Genomic DNA, 20,826 nt, shown 5'->3' with positions numbered 1-20,826 from the left:
AGCATCCACAGCAATCTGAAACATGGAGTCCATGAATGGCCCAGCAAAGTCAATGTGTACTCTTTACCATGGTGAAGACAGTCACTCCCATTGGTGTAACGGTGCCTGTGGGGGTGAATTTTGAATTGTTTGATATCCCAAACAGCTTTTGGCCAAGTTTTCAATCTGTTTATCTATTATTGCTGACCACCACATGTTGCTCTGGGTGAGACTCTTCATCTTGACTGCACCCAGGTGTTCTTCGTGCAGATTTTCTAACACCCTGGTGCACAGTTTGGAGGGAACCACACACGAGATCCACACATCAACATTCTTTGACTTATAGACAGTTGGCCTCATCTCACTGAGCACTCTGGAAACAGAGTTACCATGAGCCTGTCTTCTTTGCATGCTGATTTCATAGACTTCTGACATTGTCAGGTCATTCCTTGTTTCTCTTTTGTTTTTTTCAAATTTGTTACCATCATCTGGTCCATCAATACAATGTGGGACCTTTCTGCTGGATCACAGTATGAAGACTTTTCTTCTTCAGTTGCCAAGCATCAGTGTTGCTGTGTTGTTTGGTACCCTTGAACTCTATGTCATAAGAGTGGGCTCCTAGGAACAGTGCTCAACATTGTAACTGGGTAGCAGTCATCAATGGAATTCCCTTCCTGGGATTGAAAATAGACACAAGGGACTGGTGATCTGCCACTAGTGTAAACTGTTGTCTGTAGAGGGAGTGGTGGAACTTCTTTTTTCCCCATACTAAACTAAGAGAAATAGATAGATAGATACCTTATTGATCCCAAAGCAAATTACAGTGTCACAGTACCATTACAAGTGCAGAGATATACCAATATTAGAAGAGAAGTAAGAAAGAATAAAAAATAAGTTACCTCAAACAGTCTAACAGGAGGGGATGATCAATTCCCTGACTATAGATTGACTCATTATAAGGCAGGGGTTCCCAACCTGGGGTGCGACAGAGTGGCTTGTGTCTTTGAGTGAGGAGTGATGAGTCATCACTCAGCCAGCTGCCAGTGTGCCTTGAGAAGTGGTACTAACATTTGTCCCAAGCACACTCCAGTGTCCCGCTGTCCGAGTCAGCGTTGAGGATTCTCATTAATGTTACCTGGGAAGTTACACCTCAGAGTTGAGGTGTCTCATCAATGTTAGCTAGAAGGTTACATCTCAGAGTTGAAAATCATCTCATAATACCAAAATCTTTATACATCCCAAATCAACCATTGAGTAATGACTTCGCATTAAAACCAAACCCGCAGACAGTAGGTAAATTATTCGATTATAAAATTTTAAAAAGCTGCATTTTGATAAAAAGTAGCTGAAGTTATTCATTTGTATTTGTCTCAATGCATTAAAGAAGCTTTTGAATTTCAAAGATTTTTTTTCTCTTAAAAGATTTTTTTCTTGAATCATTGATAATTTTGAATTGTGTTAGTTGAGGAGGTATCATGGTTAGCACCAATGTGTGATGGGAGTTCATATCTCCGGTAATCATCGGAAATAGGTGTGTAAGTTCAGTAGAGAGTAGCCTAATAAGTCGCGTCACGTCCCCGTAGCATTTCCACCTGACGACTTATCTTGGCGTAACCACAGATAATATCATAATATAATATTTGAAAGTGTATTTCTCGCGATACTTTGCTATAGGCATGTCTGGTTGAGTAAAGCAGATCCCTGACTTAGTCAGATAGTTTTTCTCATATTAGCTCATATTTTTCGCCGGTGTTCGGCGAAACGGTCTCCCAGTCTGCGGCGGGTCTCCCCAATGGATAAATGGCCACATTGGGAGCACCGGATACAGTATATCACCCCAGTTGACTCGCAGGTGAAGTGGTGCCTCACCTGAAAGGACTGTCTGAGGCCTGGGATGGTGGTGAGGGAAGAAGTGTGGGGGAGTCACTTTTGCCAAACACCGGCGCTCGGTCCTTCAGCAGTGGCGGGATCTCCCTGTGGCCACACACTTCAATTCCACAGACCATTGCCATTCCAATATGTCTGTCCATGGCCTCCTCTACTGTCAAGATGAGGCCACACGCAGGTCGATGGAGCAATACCTTATCTCCCGCCTAGGTAGCCTCCTGCCTGCCGGCATGAACATCCAACTCACAAACCTCTGTTGATAACCCTGCCCCCCTTACCCCCATCCCTATCTATTATTTTAGTCTGGTTCTCTTTCTCTCTCTTTTTTCCCCCCTCACTATAATCTCCCCCCAGCCCTACCTTTCTTTCTCTTTTATTTCCCATAATTCTCCACCTTCCCCCTCGCCCATTTCCCTCCAGCCTATCACTTCCCAGCTCTCTACTTCATCCCTTCCCCCCACTTCTTATCCCCTCTCCACCATCCCATGTTACTTCACTCCTGATGAAGGGTTTTGGCCCGAAACGTTGTCACTACCTCCTCCCATAGATGCTGTCTGGCCTGCTGAGTTCTGCCAATATTTTGTGTTTTTATTTATTTCCAGCATCTGCAGATTCACTCGTGTACCTCCTGGTACTTGTAGGTCCTCACCATTGATAGTAACAGGGAGCAGTGCAGGCTTGGTCTTCCTAAAGTCCATCACCATCTCCTTTGTCTTACTGATGCTAAGCTGCAGATGATTCAACTTTCACTATTTGACGAAGTCCATCTCCAGAGCCCTGTATTCATCCTCCTGTCCTCCCTTTATACACCCAACTATTGCTGAGTCATCAGAGAATTTCTGCAGATGACATGACTCAGTGTTGTATCTAATGTCTGAGGTAAATAGGGTAAACAGGAAGGGAGCCAATACAGTCCCCAGTGCTGCTTATAGCCATGTCTGACACAGAGCTCTGAAGCTGCACAAACTGTAGTCTGCCAATCAGGTAGTGCCAGGATAATGCCATGATACAATGGAAGTGCCAACCTGCATTGGGCCTCTGGGTTGTTCTGTGCATAATTGCATTCTGCACTCATCAGTGTTCTTGAAGCAAGTGTAATCGGGCATTGAGATCAGTCTTTCATAATGTGTGACAAGACAGCTCCAATGCCATAAGGGGATGCATCGCACACCAGGGATGGGTCATAATGGGTGAGCAGTTCATCAGATGTTATTAGTCTCTTTGTTTCCTTGAATGTTTTTTTACATCTTTCTGACCATTCCCACTTTGCTCCTGTCTGCAACAGTACAGTTAATGGATGCAGCACTGTAACAATGTTTGGGAGAAACCGTGGTAGTAGTTTACAAGGCCCAAGTATGATCTGGGTTGTGACACATTTTCCATTTTGGGTGCCTGTAGTACTGCTTCAATCTTCTCTTGTGACTTATGTAAGCCACAATATGAGATTTCATTCTTGATAAACTCACACTTGTCTCTCTTACTCATTCAGCCTGGTAATCTCTTTACCAAGGTTCTGGAGGTGCTCTTCATAATTGTTATCAAGGTAGCAGTGTGTTCCCGGGATATATTGGAGCACTTTGAAATTCCCACATGTGTGAATGGCTCCAGCCTTCCCTTTCTTGATCACCTGGAAAATGGGCACGGCCCAATCACTCCACTCAACGTTGGCGAGAATTCCAGACTCCGCCAAGCTCTGCAGTTCAGCATCCACTTTAGGACGTAATGCGTAAGGAACTGGATGTGCTTTATGGAATCTTGGTGTTGCTGCTTCATCCAGTTCAATTCTGGCCTTCATGTCTTTGAGTTTACCAATCCCCTTCTCAAATATACCTTGTCATTAACATTGAGCATCTGTGCCAGTCTCTGGTTAGTGCTACCATTTGGGCTGCTATTGCCTGTTGATGTTGCACTGAGAGCTTTGATGGAGTGCCAGACTAGTTGGATTTTTCTCAACCGTTCATTGCCAAAAAGTGCTGGCTTTCCACTTTTCAACATATAACGCTCTAACTGTTGTGCTTGGCCTCCATATGTCATATTTACTTTCAGTTTGCCTCTGGGAGACACTTTTTCACCTGTGTAAGTCTTTAGCATCACTGAGGTCTTCTCTAATGGTATCTTAGAAAACAGTCTGGTGTAGTCAGCCTTTGGAATTATGGACAAAGCTGACCTGATATGCAGCTACATTTTCAGTTTTGCACTGGACATATCTATTGTGATCTGATTCAGTTATACTATGCAGTTCTTGGCATGACAGTTCACCTTTGTCAGACTCTATGTTGTCTGATTCTGTTTTACATTCGGTAACTTTATGCATTTGCTTAGTTTTGTGTTTGAGACTTTTCACTCGGTTCTGCTGTTTGTCTGCCTTGTACATTCTCTCTCTGTGACCTTATCCGTGACACTTCCTCCAGACTTTTGCCTTGAACCAACATTTGCATCATGGGAGGATTTGCCACATTGATAACATCTTTGGCTTTTTGCACCAGTCAGGGACATATTGTGTATTTCTCATACTAATCTCCTTTTCTATAGTTCTGCTGCAGTCTCTAATGATATTGCAAAGGTCAATACCCATTATAAGGTAAGTCTTTCTGACTGTAGCCGCCTTAGAGTGCTTTGACTTTGCATGCCACATACAAGCCTGTCCCTTAATCCATCAAAAGGTCCATCTCTAAAGTGACAGTAGTGGGAAAGTTTAAGCAGTTCTGCAATGTATTCAGAAATGCTTTCATCCTTTGACTGGTTCCTTTTGTAAAATCTAAATCTCTCAGGTATTACCAGCAGTTTAGGGCTCAAGTGATTTTGTAAAATTGTGACGATTTCCTCAAGCATCTTGCTTCCTTGCTAGCTTTACAGGGTTTACTAAGTTGTGTAAGAGACTGTATGTTCTTGGGCCCATCAAGCTAAGAAGTGTAGGGGCTTTCTTTTCCTCCTGAACATTGTTCATGTTACAATGCAATTCAACCCTCCTGATATACAATCCCTAGCCTTCATTGGCGCAATCAAATTTGTCACCTTTCCCGACTGAAGCCATCACCACGTTATATTCACTTTAAATTCAGCACGTCTTTCACTGTTACTCACAGGTTCTCCGGCTTTCTCGTGCTGTATAACTCTTGCTGTTCCGTCCCGTAACTATTGGTGCAGTTGTGATATTTTGTGACATTCGGGTTCGTACTCATCGCCAATTTGTTGTGTCTGCGCACACACTGTTTTATTGGATTGGAAACTTGTGTTGAAATTTTACACTGAAAGGAGATCAATTTACACTAAGAAGTATGTAGTTTAAACTGACAGAACTGTTATATGTGTAAACATCTGTACTTATTGGAAAACTAAGAATCTGGTCTCTGTTGCATTGGAAGTTAAAATCAGAACACACTTAAATATTATGGGAAGGATTAAGAGTTGTTGTACCATCTGCTACCATTTAATTGTATGAGAGTACTAGTAGACAAAGGACATTTCAAGGCCAAGGTGTTGCCAAGATGGCAGGTGACCACTTGTTAGGTTGTGAATAGCACAGAAATAATCTCGTAAAATGATTCATCAAGAACTCCCAGAATATAACAAGGAATATTTTTATGTACTGGAGACAGCATAACAACTCTCTCTTTGATAGAATCTGCAGATTGCAGATTGTATTCAATTCTATTCGCCTGATCTTTCATGTGTGTTTTCCATTCTAAATTTATATTTGGGTTGTTAGGAACAAATTATTTGTGGAGGTTTTCTTTGAAAACACAGATTGGAATCTCCAGGTGTTCTCCTTATTTAACCTCAGCACAAGGTTGTTGAAAGTTCAAAGGAAATGATATACAAATTTCCTCCTCACTCTCAGACAGGATCACCAAGTCACCACAAGAGGTCTCAAGGAGATTTCTCCAGCGGCGTCTTTGTAGAATTGAGTCACAAAATTTAATTGGACTAACATTGTGACTTTACTCTCTAAAGTTAATTTCTGTTGATGTCAGTCTTTCTCTCCCCTGTCATGTATGTGAAAATCTTCCTCAACATAGGGGCAGACTGTCATAACAGCACCAGATGAAAGATTTTATCTCCCAGCCTTAATCTCTGTGATTCCTGAAGAGGTGTCTGACCTGCTGTCCAGACTCAACAGGAGCTAGTAGCTGGGGTGAGGTTTCAGCTCTCTCAGACTTGGAGGAAAGATTTCAGCATAAACTAAAGTGTGAAAGGAGGTAAAACCTCGAGGAGATCACAGAATGATGGAGGTGTGAGGTTAAGGCATAGCCTGGTTCCCTTATTAGTCTGTACAGATAAACTGTTGTAAATATGAGTTTGTTTCTCGCTTGGTGCAACACATTGCTACTCGTGTGCGTACTGATGGCATCCATTACACCTACCGTTCCAGCCCAGTCTTGGATTTACCTTGCTGTTCCTTTGTCATTCTGAATCAGAGGTACTTTCCTGCAACTCCACAGCCTCCAGCTTTGTTCCTCGCTACAACCTTCATTCGCTGGCCACTGACTTCCATTTCTCTCTGGTATATTTTTGCAAAAGTATTGCCACTTTGCTCTCCTACCAGACTCCTTCTTGATCAGCCCTTTGCCTCCTCCACCTACCCGCCTTCCCACTCACCTGGCTTTGCCTATCGGCTGACAGCCTGTACTCCTTCCCCTCCACCCACAATCTTATCCTGGCTCCTTCCTCCTTCCTTTCCAGTCCTGATGAAGGGTCTCAGCTAAAAATTTCAACTACTTTTTCATTCCCTTTAGATGCTGTCTGAACTGCTGAGTTCCTCCAGCATGTTGTGTGCATTGCTCCAGTTTTCCTGCATCTACAGACTCTCTTGTGTTTATATTTGCAACTTTTTGTGCTGTATTTGCCCAGAAGGCTCCAGAGTTGGGGGCAAGTTAAGTGTTTAGGACGATGGATTTGTTAAAGATGATGGGATTTTCTCTGGAGACTGGTATATTTAGCACTGACTGTAAAATGGCAGAATTCCGCTGTGACGTTAAGCGCAGTGTGATGTGACTGACTGTCTCTGTGAGGTAGGAGTTTCTAAGCCCCTTGCTCTGAGCTTGTGAGAGTGCTTAGTTTCTCATCCACAAGGCTTGCTAAACTGGCTATAAGAAGGCAAAGTTTAGAATGTGGGATCAGGCAAGTTGAGAACATTGCAAAAAAGCATAGCAAGTCCCAACACTTCAAAAGAAGAGCCTGTGCTAAATTTTTAGCTGCCAAGATACAGCTGCAATCCCATCGGTCCCCTTCTCTAGCTGCCATAAGGGCCAGACCTCAGAGGTATAAATAAAATCTAAAGGGGAAAAGAAGTAATTGAGGCCACAAGGAAAAATGTGTTTTATGTAGTGTGTGCTTAGAGCCTAGAGTGGACTTCCTGCAGATGCGATGGAGATAGGTTCATGTGGCTTTCAAGAGGGAACTGGATAAACGTATTGTGAGGACTAATTTACAAGGCTTAGAAGGGCTGGGACTGAAGAATTGCTCTGTTAGGGAGCTACTATGGACTTAATGGACCAAATGGCCTCCGTTGCACTGGGACCATTCTACAATTTCACTGTGACCTATTTTCTAAAACATCAATAGTTTGATGAACGCTCTCCTCCTCCCATGATAAGGGCAGCTCCAGCTTAGTTAACAAGAAAGCTACACTGTAGGGGCCCTATTTGACACCCTAAACTGTTATTTCCTTCACCTAATGTGCACCCAGGTGCACTGTCTAAAAATGAATTGCAGCTGTTGGCCCCAGGCTATTCCAATGGCATCTTCCAAATCCATGACCTATGTCATCAGGAAGAGTGAGTGGAGCAAGCACCTGGCAACACCGCTGCTCTGCAGGTTCCTGTCCAAGTTACACGCGGTTTTCAATTGGAAACCAGTAATTTGTCTTTCATTTTTGCAAACTCTGACATTTGCAGGGACTTTATGATCATTTTCACCAGGCACATTGCAATGGTTTAATATGGTGGCCCACTATCACTTATCAGAGTCTTCTATGGATAGTCAATAAACGCTGACCTGGAGTTCACATCTTAACCGAGTTTAAGACTGTCTAAATCTCTCTCCTTTATTTCTTGGCGCCCAATTCTATATCTGTAACACAACTTTCCCTTTAATCCCTTGGCTCAACAGTCTCTTAAGCAAGCCACCTGTACAGCAAATGCTGAAATGCAAGCCAATATTTGCCACTGTTCCATTTCTATCTAGTTTGAAGTGTGCTGATAAGACACTTTAAGTACTTTGTAGGATCTCTGTTGCTGATCACCTTCTGAAACTTTGCTACACTCTCTGTATCAGTAATTTCTGTTAGCTCATTACAAAGTTCAGTCAAGTTAGTCACGCATTTGCTGTACTGAAATCATTTCCAATAGCTTTCTACCACCAAAGAGTTAGATTTTTTCTTGCTTTGCCCATTTTCTTTTGAAATTTTCTCGTACTGATTATGACCAAAGCCAAATGACTTCACAATTGCCTTGCATCATCTCTTTGCAAGGTTTCCCTCTTCCCCTCTTATGCCTGCATACATAAGACCATAGGAGCAGAATTAGGCCATTCAGCCAATTGAGTCTGCTCTGCCATTCCATCATGACTGATCCCGGATTCCATTAAACCCCATACACCTGCCTTCTCACTATATCCTTCGATGTTGCCCAGACCGATCAGGAAACAATCAACTTCCACCTTAAATATACCCACGGACTTGGCCTGCACCGCAGTCTGTGGCAGAGCTTTCCACAGATTCACTACTCACTGGCTAAAAAAAGTTCTTCCTGGCCTCTGCAGATCAGTCAGCATTCATGGCAAGGGAAACAGATAATCTTTCAGATCAAGGATCCTTCATTCGATTTGTGGGGTGTTCCTAGCATTTTCTGTTTTCGTTATACCTCACTGCCAAAATAGCCAAATCCTAATAGTAAAGCCTATGCATTGTCAAGTGTTTTAGACAGTTTAATTGCACCTGATAGTCTGTTTTTGTAACTTCTCCATGTCTTTGCCAATTTCCTCCAGTGTTTCCCCTGATCTTTCTGTTTATTGACTGACATTCACCATTTACTCTTTCATTTGAACTCTTAAATGGGGATTGTTGTTAGCTTTGGATGACAAAACCGTGGGAAGCTTCCCTCTACTTTCTGAGGTGGTTAGATGGATCAGGGGAGTATAGTTCACTCCAAGATAAACACCGTCATAAAGACATTCCTCTCCAAGTGAATCAGAAGTAACACAGATTCGCAGTCTCAGCAGAATAGATATAACTGAGAGGAATGCAAACCAGACATTAAAACTGGCCATTAAGTGAGTAAAAAATTCTTGGGCCCCTGGATGTTAAGGGTCAATGGTCCAATCTTCACCCTGTGTTCTTTGAAATAAAAAACAGCTGGATGAAAATATTGTGACACTTTATTCACACTGAGTTAATGGGAGGGCAAGTCACATAATAACACTCTTCAATTAATAAGACACACAAAGCCTCAGGCAGTGCAGCTTATATAGCTGATCCATCCATGCTAGGTTAAGGAGAGGACACTTAACCTAATTCTTAAGAGTACTGCCCTATTTTTGTGCACTGTAATGTGGGGTTGGAATAATACTCTCCAAAAGAATATTCTTGGAGAGGCTGAGCCGGAGGATATTTTGTGTAATCAGTGCAGCCTGATTTACAGGAAATTTACTGCGGGAAGTGAGGGAAGAGGTTGCTGTAGCTTTGGCAATGGTCTTTCTATCCTCACTGGCCACAGGAGTACTCCTGGAGGGTGGCAAAAGTTATTGATCTGTTCAAGAAAGTGAATAAGGTTAACCCTGCAAATTATAGACCAGTGAATCTTACATCAATAGTGGGCAAATTTTTGAAGATAATTCTCAGAGACAGGATTTATGAGCATTTAGAGAAGCTTAGGTTGATTAGTGATAGTCAACGTGGCTTTGTAAGGACCAGGTGGTGTGTCATGAGCTTGGTTAAATTCTTTGGGGAGGTGACAGAACAAATTGATGAAAGTAGAGCAGTGGATGTGGTGGATTTTAGTAAGATATTTGTCAGGTTCAAATCCCACCATGGCATTTGGGAATTTAATCTGAAGTAATACATTTGGAATTGATACACTTGTAAAGGCAATAGTGCCTTTGAAATTACAGGATTTTTAAAATATATCAAAATCTAAATTGTTCACTCCCACACCAGCAGGGACATAGCCAGCTGCCGTTATTGGGCTGGTAGCATCTGGGGTAGGAGGGATATTAATTTTGTTGGGACCAGGAGCAGGAGGTATTACTGATTATGTCACTCAGGGTTTCAGTGTTAGGATGATGCTGAACTTCCCTGTATAACTGCCCACATTATCTTCTCCTCAGTCATGTCACTTGTCTCTAATCCATCCTCAACCCATCTGTTGTTGAAATTCTTATTTATGTCTTTGCCTATGCCAGACATTTCCTTATGTGATGTGGAATTTGTTGGCAAGATGGGATTGGAATTGGTTAATTATTGTCACATGTATGGAGATACAGTGAAAAGTTTGTCTTGCATTCTTTATGTACAAATCAAAGCATTACACAGTGCATTGAGGTAGTACAAGATGAAACAACTTCACTAACTTTTTAATTTTGATTTTTACACTAATTTAATTTAACTATTTCATATATATGCTGTATATATACTTACTGTAATTCACTGTTTTTTGTTATATATTGCAATGTACTGCTGCCACAAAAACAACAAATTTCACAACATATGCCAGTGATATTAAACCTGATTATGATTAAGATTCAATATTAGTGGCTAGCTTACTTTCACATTTCATCTTTTCTCTGGTTATGGTTTTTTTTAGTTGCCTTCTGTTTCTTTTTAAAAGCTTCCCAGTCCACTATCTTCCCTGTAATTGTTGGCATAATGTATGCTCTCTCTTTTCCTTTTATGCTGTCTTTAACTTCCCTTGTCTGTCTCAGTTGCTTCATCCACCCTTCAGAATACTGCTTCATCTTTATCCTACAGCTTCCGATTTGCCCCAGAAATGCCAGCTATTCCTGTTCTGCCATCGTTCCTGCTAGTGTCCCCTTCCAATCAACTTTGGCCAGCTCCTCTTTCATGCCTCTGTAACTCCTTCTACTCCAGTGTAATAATGATACATCTGACTTTATCTTCTCTCTTTGAATCTGCAGGGTGAATTCCATCACATTATGTCACTGCCACCCAAGGGTTCCTTTACCTTAAGATTCCTAATCAAATCTGGCTCATTACACAACACCCAATCCAGAATTGCTATTCCCCTGGTCAGCTCAACCAGAAGCCGCTCAGAAAAGTTGTCTCATAAGCATTCCACAAACTCCTTCCTTTGGGATCCAGCACTAACTTGATTTTACTAATCTACATGTGTATTAAAATTTCCCATAACTATCATAACATTGCTGTTACTACATGCTTTTTCTATTTCTGATTGTAATTTATATCCCACATCCTGGCTGCTAGTTTGGGGGCATTTTCTTTTAGCTGGTGCTCTTTATGAGGCAGACAAGGGAAATTAAAGACAGCATAAAAGGAAAGAGAGAGAGTATATAATATGGCAAAAATTACAGGGAAGTTAGTGGACTGGGAAACTTTTAAAAACAAACAGAAGGTGACCAAGAAAAACCATAACAAGAGAAAAGATGAAATGTGAAAGTAAGCTAGCTAATAATATTAAAGAGGATACCAAAAGTTTCTTAAATTATATAAACAGTAAGAGAGAGGTGAGACTGGATATTAAACCACTGGAAAATGACGCTGGAGAGGTAGTAATGAGGGACAAGGAAATGATGTACAAACTTCATAAATATTTTGTGTGAAGTCTTCACTGCAGAAGACACCAGCAGTATGCCTGAAGTTTGAGAGTGTCAGGGGGCAGAAGTGAGTGTCGTTGCTATTATTATGAAGAAGGTGCTTGAGAAGCTGAAAGGTCTGAAGGTAGCTGAATCATCTGGACCAGATGGACTACACCCCAGGATTCTGGAAAAGGTAGCTGAAGAGATTGTGGAGGCATTGGTAATGACCGTTCAAGAATCATAAGATCATATGGCTTTAGGGTACCTGGAGCCACGTGATAAAATAGGCCAAAGTCAGCATAGTTTCCTTAAGGGGAAATCTTCTCCTGAAAATCTATTGAATTCTAAGGTGCCACATGTAAGAATGCTAAACAAGGTAAGAGACCATGGTTTTACAAGAATATATACTAGCATGGATAGAAGACTGACAGGAGGCAGAGTTGGAATAAAGGTGGTCTATTCTAGATAGCTGCCGGTGATAAGTGGTGCTTCCCAGGCACCAGTATTGGGACCGCTTCTTTTAATGTTATATGTCAATGATTTGGATGGTGGAAGTAATGGCTTTGTGGCCAAAGTTGCAGACGATACAAAGATAGGGGGAGGGGCAGGTAGTTTGAGGAAGCAGGGAATCTGTGGAAGGACGTACACATTGGGAGAATGGGTAAAGAAGTGGCAGATGGAATACAGTATAGGGAAGTGTATGGCCATGCACCTTGGTGGAAGGAATAAAGGTACAGACTACTTTATATTGGGGTGGCACATTAGTGTAGTGGCTAGCACAACACTTTACAGTACCAACAACCCAGGTTCAATTCCCGCCACTGTCTGTAAGGAGTTTGTACGTTCTCCCTGTGACCATGTAAGTTTCCTCTGGGTGCTCCAGTTTCCTCCCACAGTCCAAAAACATACCAGTTAGTGGGTTAATTTAATTGCTTATTGTAAATTGTCCTGTGATTAGGCTAGGGTTGCTAAGCCTCAAAGGGTCAGAGGGACCTATTACACACTGTAAATTAATAAATAAATGGATTTTCTAAACAGGGAAAAATTCTAAAGTCAGAGCTGCAAAGGGACTTGGAAGTCTTTGTGTAAAATTCCCTAAAGTTTAATTTGCAGGTTGAGTTGGTTGTAAGGAAGACAAATGCAATGTTTGCATTCATTTCAAGAGGATAAAAATATAAGAGCGAGGATGTGATGCTGATGCTTTAAAAGGCAGTGGTCAGACTGCACATAGTATTGTGAGCAGTTTTTGGCTCTTTTTTAAGAAAAGCTGAGCTGGCTTTGGAGAGGATTCAGAGGAGGCTTACAAGAATGGATCTGGGAATGAAAGGGTTAACATATGAGGGGTGTTTGATGGCCCTGGGCCTGTACTTGCTTGAGTTTAGAAGAATTAGGGGGGGATATCATTGAAATTATCATATTTAAAATTACGGATTCTTTTAGATATTTAGGTGTTATAATTACTAAAAACTACAAGGATCTTTATAAAGCCATTTGTCCTCCTTTAGTAGACTCTATGAAGTATTCCTTTAGTAGATGGAGCCCACTTACATTTTCACTTGTTGGTCATATTCATGTAGTTAAAATGATGATTTTACCAAAATTTTTATATTTATTTCAGAATATTCCTGTTTTTTTGACTAAGAAGTTTTTTGATTGGATTGATTCTATTATTTTATCTTTTATTTGGGATAATAAAAGACCAAGAATTGGTAAATGTCATTTGCAAAAGTTGAAAAAGGATGGAGGTCTCGCTTTGCCTAATCTAAGAATGTATTATTGGGCTGTTAATTTGCGGTATATGTCCTTTTGGTTATATTGGGGTGATAGGAATGATCAGCCAATTTGGGTAGACCTGGAACTAAGAGCTGTGAAACAATTTTATTTAACTTCGTTATTAGGAGTTGCTCTACCTATACAATTAGCTGAAGTTGCTAATTTAAACCTATATCCTGTGGTTCAGCACTCCTTACAAATTTGGATCTAGGTCCGCAATTTTTTTAACCTTAAAAAATTTAAACTTTGTAGTATAATTTATTGTAATTACTTTTTTAAATCTTCTTGGAGTGATCCAATTTTTTTACTTTGGAAAAATAAAGGTATTAATTCTTGTTTGGATTTATTTAAAGAAGGCAGATTAATGTCTTTTGAACAATTAGTCGATAAGTATTGTCTCTCATATTCACACTTTTTACAATATCTTCAAGTTAGACATTTTTTAGAAAAATATTTAAGTAATTTTCCTTACATGTTGGAGGCTAACATGTTAGATACTATTTTGAATATGAACCCCTCGTTGAAAGGTTCTATTGGAAGAATTTATAATTTGTTATTACAATGGGATAAGCGCCCTTTACTTAAGATTAAACAGGATTGGGAGAAGGAACTCAATTTGACTTTTATATGGGAAGATTGGACACGGATTCTGAAGCTGGTTAACTCTTCTTCGATCTGTGCTAGTCATTCACTGATTCAATTTAAAATTGTACATCATTACCATTTGATGAAGGAGAAACTTTCTAAAATATTTCCCAATTTTGACAAGTATTGTGATAAATGTAAAATTGAGATAGCTACACTGACACATATGTTCTGGTCATGCTCTATATTAAAACAGTTTTGGAAGTCAGTCTTTTCGACAATTTCTAAAGCACTCAGAATCAAGTTACAACCTAATAAATTGACTGTGCTTTTTGGAATAATTCCTCAAAATATCCATGGTATTTCTGTGTCTGGCCAACATGTTATTGCGTTTGTTACATTGCTAGCTAGGAGGGCCATTTTGTTGAAATGGAAGGATATAACAGCTCCTACTTTGTCACAATGGTTCTCTCAAGTGATGCTGTGTCTTAGTTTGGAGAAAATTAGAAGTCGTACCTTTGAACCTTTATTTGATTCTGAGAAGAGATGGGGATCATTTGCTCATTATTACCATTTCAGTTAACTGATAGATTTTCTCCACGATCTAAATGTAAATTTTTTTTGATATATCTTTTTTTCTTGTTGGCAGTTTGATGTTTAATTTTAGAAGCTTTCTGTATGATGCACGGCTCCGGGGTTGTACCCCCAATGGGTTTCTTTTTTTTCCCTCACTTTTCTTGCTTAGTAGGGTTTTTTTATTATTCACAACATTTTCAATTTTCAATTCTTAAGATAATTTCCTCTTTATGAGGCATTGTAAGTGTTGTTACTTCAATGTACTTGGGCTATTTTTGAATAATAATAATAATAATAATAATAATAAAAAGATTTGAAAAGAATGTAAGAGCAAGGATGTGATGCTGCCGCTTTAAAAGGCAGTGGTCAGTCTGCACTTGTAGTATTGTGAGCAGTTTTTGGCTCCTTTTTAAGAAAAGATGAGCTGTCTTTGGAGAGGATTCAGAGGAGGCTCACAAGAATGGATCTGGGAATGAAAGGGTTAAAATATGAGGGGTGTTTGATGGCCCTGGGCATGTACTTGCTTGAGTTTAGAAGAATTAGGGGGAATATCAGTGAAATTGTCAAACTTTGAAAGGTCTGGACAGAGTGGACAGAGTGTGTGAGTCTAGGACCAGAGGGCACAGCCTCAGAATAGAGGTACATCCATTTAGAATAGAGATGAGGAGGATTTTTGTTTTTAGCCAGAGCATGGTCAATCTGTGGAGTTCATTGCTACAGACAGCTGTGGAGGCCAAGTTGTTGAGAATATTTGAAAGCAGAAGTTGTTAGGTTCTTGATTAGTCAGGGCATCAAAGGTTATGGGGTAAGTGAAGGAGAACGGGGTTGAGGGAGAGATAATAAATCAGCCATGATGGAATGGCAAAGCAGATTCGATGAGCCAAGAAGACTAGTTCTGGTTCTATGTCTTATGGTCATAACAAGGTAGATTGTGTGGTCAAGAGTCCATTCTGTTGTATAAGGGAATCACTTAATTGTGTTCTAACATCAGGGTAGAAGCCGTCCTTGACCCTGGTGGTATGTGCTTTCAGGCTTTTGTATCTTCTGCCTGATGGGAGGGGGATAAGAAAGAATGTCCGGGGTGGCTGCTTTACTGAGCCAGTGAGAAGTATAGACAGAATCCATGAAGAAGAGGCTGATTTCTCTGATGTGTTCAGCCGTGTGCATGTGACCACTAGAAACTGGAGATGGTTGTTGAAATCTGCATCTATTACCTACTTTCACTAAGAGGGAGCTGCCTTTTTGAACAACTCCAGAATTTCTAATGAAGGGGCTCCCATGGGTTGTTGGATGAAGAGATCCTGGTGATGTTGCAGGAACAATAAAGTACACTCTCTGACTACCTTTTGATGTGCTGGACTGGAACCCAGTGTAATCGTCTACGACTGTAGCCCATCCACTTCAAGGTTTGACATGTTGCGCATTTTGAGATGCTCTTCTGCACGCCACTGTTGTAATGCATGGTTATTTGAGTTACTGTTGCCCTTCCTGTCAGCTTGAACTAGTCTGGCCATTCTCTGAAGTCTCTCATTAACGAGAGGCTTTCACCCACAGAACTGCCGTTCAATGGATGTTTTTTGCTTTTGACTTCATTCTTTGTAAACCCTAGAGACTGATGTGAGTGAAGATCCCAGCAGATCAGCAGTTTCTGAGATATCTAAACCACCCTGCCTGGCACCAGCAACCATTCTATGGTCAAAGTCACTTAGATCACATTTCTAATTGGTCTGAACAACAACTTCACTTCTTCACCATGTCTTCATGTTTTTTTTTTGCATTCAGTTGCTTCCAGATGATTGGCTGATTAGATATTTGCATTAATGAGCAGGTGCGCAGGTGTAAAGAGGCAACTGAATGTATTTCCAAGTCAGGAATGTGTGTGACTTGGAAGAAAGCTGCAAGTAGTGGTAGTGGTCCCTTGTACTTGGACAGCCCCCTAATCTCCATCCTCAGGTACACTTCAAGCCTTCAAGTAAACCTTATAGCTCAACCAATGCAACAATCATTGACCCTAAACCCCCAGCTTATACTGACTCCATTATCCAACATCCGAAATGTCAAACTCTCATTCCCATGCACAATAAACCTCTAAAGTTTTATCCTTTTCTGTGTGACCTACATTTATACAATTTATAGCTTTGCCTATATGGCACACTTTGAAACATTTTGTAGATTATACTATGTAAGTGCAACCTAACTGTTTTTGACAAAGCCCATAATGGTGCATTCTTTCGTTTAAGCATTTATTTTATAAAGAAGTTTCCACAAAAGCTTGCATTTCAAATGAAAATGACTTGCACTCAATTATTAATCTTCATTTGCTTCTTCATCTTCCTCACAGCTGGTTGCAGCCATCACCTTCCTCAGTTTGGGAGTTATCGGAGCATTTTTCTGTGTGATCGTGGATGGTGTCTTCATCGCCATAAACATTGTGAGTTATATTTTTCTGTCAACAAAATCAAACTGGCAAGTTGATCCTTAAAGTGTAGGAGAGGTTAGTGCTTCCTTTGTAACACTACCTACAATTACCCCCTCCCTCTCCCCCCCCCATCATCCAGCTCCTTAAATAGGACATCAGCCCAACAACTCTTCTGTATCAAGAGGCTCACAATGCAGCAGGCCTTATATTGAGGTCCTTTCTCCTCCACATACACTATTGTAGAATGTGCAGAGGAAAACAGAGAGGTAATGGGCCTGAACCCTGGGTGGTGTAAGCGGGTGTCATGGAGGCGAGAGGTCTGGGGAAGAGGTGGAGGAAACAGTTAGCAGGTAACCTAGCAAAGCTTTCTTCCAGTACTTGATGCTCTGGGCTGGAACTCCCCTTCTTGTTCCCTGGACCTTATAGCAAAGCAGCATTGTGTTGTAAAGGACAGCTTCTCCAGGAGTGGCCGTAACTGCTCAAATAAATATCACCTCAGCCGCATGTTGACATGTGTGTGCTCTGTTGCATGCCAAGCACATGATCATATGAGGTGTTAAACAGGTGGAATACCCAGAAGGAGAATCACAGACGTCATTGCCCTTGCAATAGGTAACTTGCTTTGTCCAGTGAAGGTTTTTTTTTGATAGAAGTTTAGATTTGCAGATGACACCTAGATTGGGGTCATAGTGGACACTGAGTAAGGCTATCAAATTTTGCAGCGAGATCGGGACCAGCTAGAAACATGGGCTGAGAAATGGCAGATGGAATTTAATGCAGACAAGTGTGAGGTGTCACACTTCAGGAGAACAAACCAGATAGGTCTTACACAGTGAACAGTAGGGCTCTGAGGAGTGTCGTAGAATGAACAGATCTGGGAAGGTAGATCCATAACTCCTTGGAAGTGGTGTCATGGGTATTTAGGGTCATAAAGAGAGCATTTGGCATATTAGCTTTCAACAATCAGAGTATTGAGTACAGGAATTGGGAAGTTATGTTGAAGATGTATAAGAAGCTGGTGACATCAAATATGGAATACTGTGTGCAGTTCTTGTCACCTACCTGCAAGAAAGTTATCAAGATTGAAAGAGTATGGAGGACATTTACAAGGATGTTGCCAGGGCTTGAGAACCTGAGCGATGGGGAAAGATTGAAGAGGTTAGAACTTTATTCCCAGAGTGTAGGAGAATGAGGGGAGAATTTGGTAATGGTATACAAAATTATGTGGGGTATGTGTAGTTAGAGTGAACGCATGCTGGCATTTTCCACTGAGGTTGGGTGAGACTAGAACTAGAGGTCATAGGTTAAGGGAGAAAGATGAAATATTTAAGGGGAACCTGAGTGGGAACATTTTCACTTAGGGGATGGTGCGAGTGTGGGACGAGCTGCCAGCAAAGTGGTGGATGTGGGTTTGATTGCAACATGTAAGAGATGTTTGGATAAGTACATTGATTGGCACAGACTAGATGGGCTGAAGGGCCTTTTTCTGTTTTCTAGTGTTCTATAACTCTATAAATAGCACACTAAAACTTCACGTACCATGATAGAACTTCAAGGTGATTAAATCTTGGTTCTGTCTGTCTCAGATATTTCAGGTGGATACAAAATATCCCATTACACTTCATCAAATGACCATGGGCATTTCCAATAATCTGGAGATCAGATGTAATAGAAGAGATTTGAAACTAGCACAGTATTAAGGAGCTTTGAAATTAGTATTCTGGAAATGGGAGAAAAGCAAATATATGTGGATTGCAAGAATAATAATTATGCCTGAAGAATTTAAAAAAGATATGCTTTAATAAACTGTCTATAGAAAGAATTCAGTATGAAGTGTTCTGAAATTGAACTAACTGTAACATTAATTGAAAGTTTCTTTGTTCTGCTGTTAGGATCTAAGACCATTGCATGCAAGCAGATGTCAACATTACACCAGTGGGCACAACTTTATTTATGAGAATTATCTGGCTAGTGTAAGTGGGACTTCAATTCTTGAAATAATTGGATGCACTTGGTAGTAACATTTTGAAAACAGACCGAGTCAGTTTTTAAAATATTGAACATTGCAGTGTGTGAGCAAGGCCAGCATTTACTGGCCACATCTGATTGCATTGAGAAGGCTGTGCTGAGCCTCTAACGTTGACGTGAAGAAAGTACTTTTTCTGTGTGGTTGGGTCAAGTGCTACCTTCATGCTGCTGAGTCAGAAGCTGCCTCTGTACTCTCGGGTTACGTACCGCACTTCCCCCACGGTACAGTTGGGTCCAGTGCCCCCTCCATAATGGAGACTCAGGAGATCGCAGATACTATAATCTGGAGCAAAAAAATCAAACCCCCTCACCTCCTTCTACAGCCTGTCTCCCTCTACCTTTCAGAGTAGATGAAGGATCTCAACCTAAAACGCCGACTCTCCCTTTCTCTCCATCATTGTTCCCTTCGTAATGTGGCGCCATTGGGTCAACCCTCCACTGTACTGTTGGATCAGAGACATCGAACTATTGACACAGTGAAATGAGTCAGCGGGTCAAATCAAGTCTGCGAAGATTGTGCTGGAGGGCAGCCTGAAAGAGTCGCCATGCTTTCAACGCCAACGTAGCATGCCCACATCTTACTAACCCTAACCGTCCATCTTTGGAATGTGGGGGGAGTCCCGAACACAAGGGAGAGCATCCAAATTCTTTACAGACGGCAATGGGAATTGAACCCCGATTGCTGATGGCTGTTGCTGTAAAGTGATTGCATTAACTGCTACACAGCCAAGTCGCAGAGGCAGCTTATTGTCGCATTGTGGTGCAGTCGGCAGAGTGGCTCCACCTCCCAAATTTGGTTTCATCAACATCGGTATCGCTATGCAGAAGTACTGATCCAAATTTGAATTTCACGGTAGATCCACAAGGGGTTAAGGCGACAGGAAGGTGTTAAACGGAAGAGAGATAGATAAGGCAGTATTGTGTAAAGAGATTAAACTGGAATTAGCACTGCTCTTCAATCAGAGGCCACTGTGGTGAGCAGGCTTGGCAGTCAGTGCAGTTCATTTTATGCAGTCTGGAGCAACTCAGTGACGAATGAATGTCCCCAAAACACAAGCATTTGGAAAATCTGCTCAAATAAGCCCAGTTTGGATTTGGTGGCGTGAAGACCAGATTCAAAAAAGGAGCAACAAATGGACTTCAAAAACATACCCAAGGGGCTGCTGGAATTTGGAGTAAAAAGCAAACTCGTGGAGAAACTAGGAGGGTCGAGCATCATCTGGGCAGGGGGCAGTGGCGGAGTTGAGGAATTATTGATTTTTGGATTGATACCCTGCATTTGGACTGAGAGAGATGATGAAAGGTAGCCAGTTGAAAGAGGAGTGGGGGAGGGCTGATACAGGGGTGAGGGGTTGTGATTGGTGCTGTGGAGAGAGGGATGATGGGAAGAAGGAACCAGGTTGGGACATGGAGGAAGGTGGGTCTCAGTGGAAGTGTACAAAGAAATACAGTGGGGCTGATGGAGTCAGGTAGGTGAAGGTCAAGGCAGAGACTAGAGAGTGAAATGATGGGAGACAAGGTTAAACGTGCTGGAATCTGATAAGTCAGGAAAATGATAACAGGAACCATATAGGGGGGTAGTGGAAGAAGGGCAGCTCAAATCTGATGGAGGTGAGTGAAAAGTGTGAGGTGGTAGGCAGATGTAACCAGGAGAGGGAAAGAGTGATGAAAATGGGTGATAGGTGGCCTATGAGAAAGAATAAAAAATGTGTGGATCAGAAAGAGATAAAGAGGCAGTCTCAGGAGATGAGGGCTACCATCTACTGTTCATACTTTTAATTTGCAGATTCTCCGTAAGACCATAAGAC

The 20,826-nt window shown here is 41.3% G+C and overlaps 1 protein-coding gene across 1 annotated transcript in view; it reads left to right on the top strand.

The window, feature by feature from the left end:
• The window catches only part of LOC132404512 (transmembrane protein 255B), a 100,141-nt gene that overhangs the window by 56,023 nt on the left and 23,292 nt on the right, over nt 1–20,826 (top strand). The window contains exons 4-5 of the mRNA XM_059988664.1: nt 16,913–17,002; nt 18,883–18,963. Coding sequence (XP_059844647.1) covers nt 16,913–17,002; nt 18,883–18,963 — 171 coding nt within the window. The remainder of the gene's footprint in view (nt 1–16,912; nt 17,003–18,882; nt 18,964–20,826) is intronic.

The sequence above is a fragment of the Hypanus sabinus genome, chromosome 2 (genome assembly GCF_030144855.1).
Source record: "Hypanus sabinus isolate sHypSab1 chromosome 2, sHypSab1.hap1, whole genome shotgun sequence".
In the NCBI taxonomy this organism is placed as follows: domain Eukaryota; kingdom Metazoa; phylum Chordata; class Chondrichthyes; order Myliobatiformes; family Dasyatidae; genus Hypanus; species Hypanus sabinus.
The sequence above is the reverse complement of the archived record's forward strand: the minus strand, read 5'-3'. Positions and strand labels throughout refer to the sequence as shown.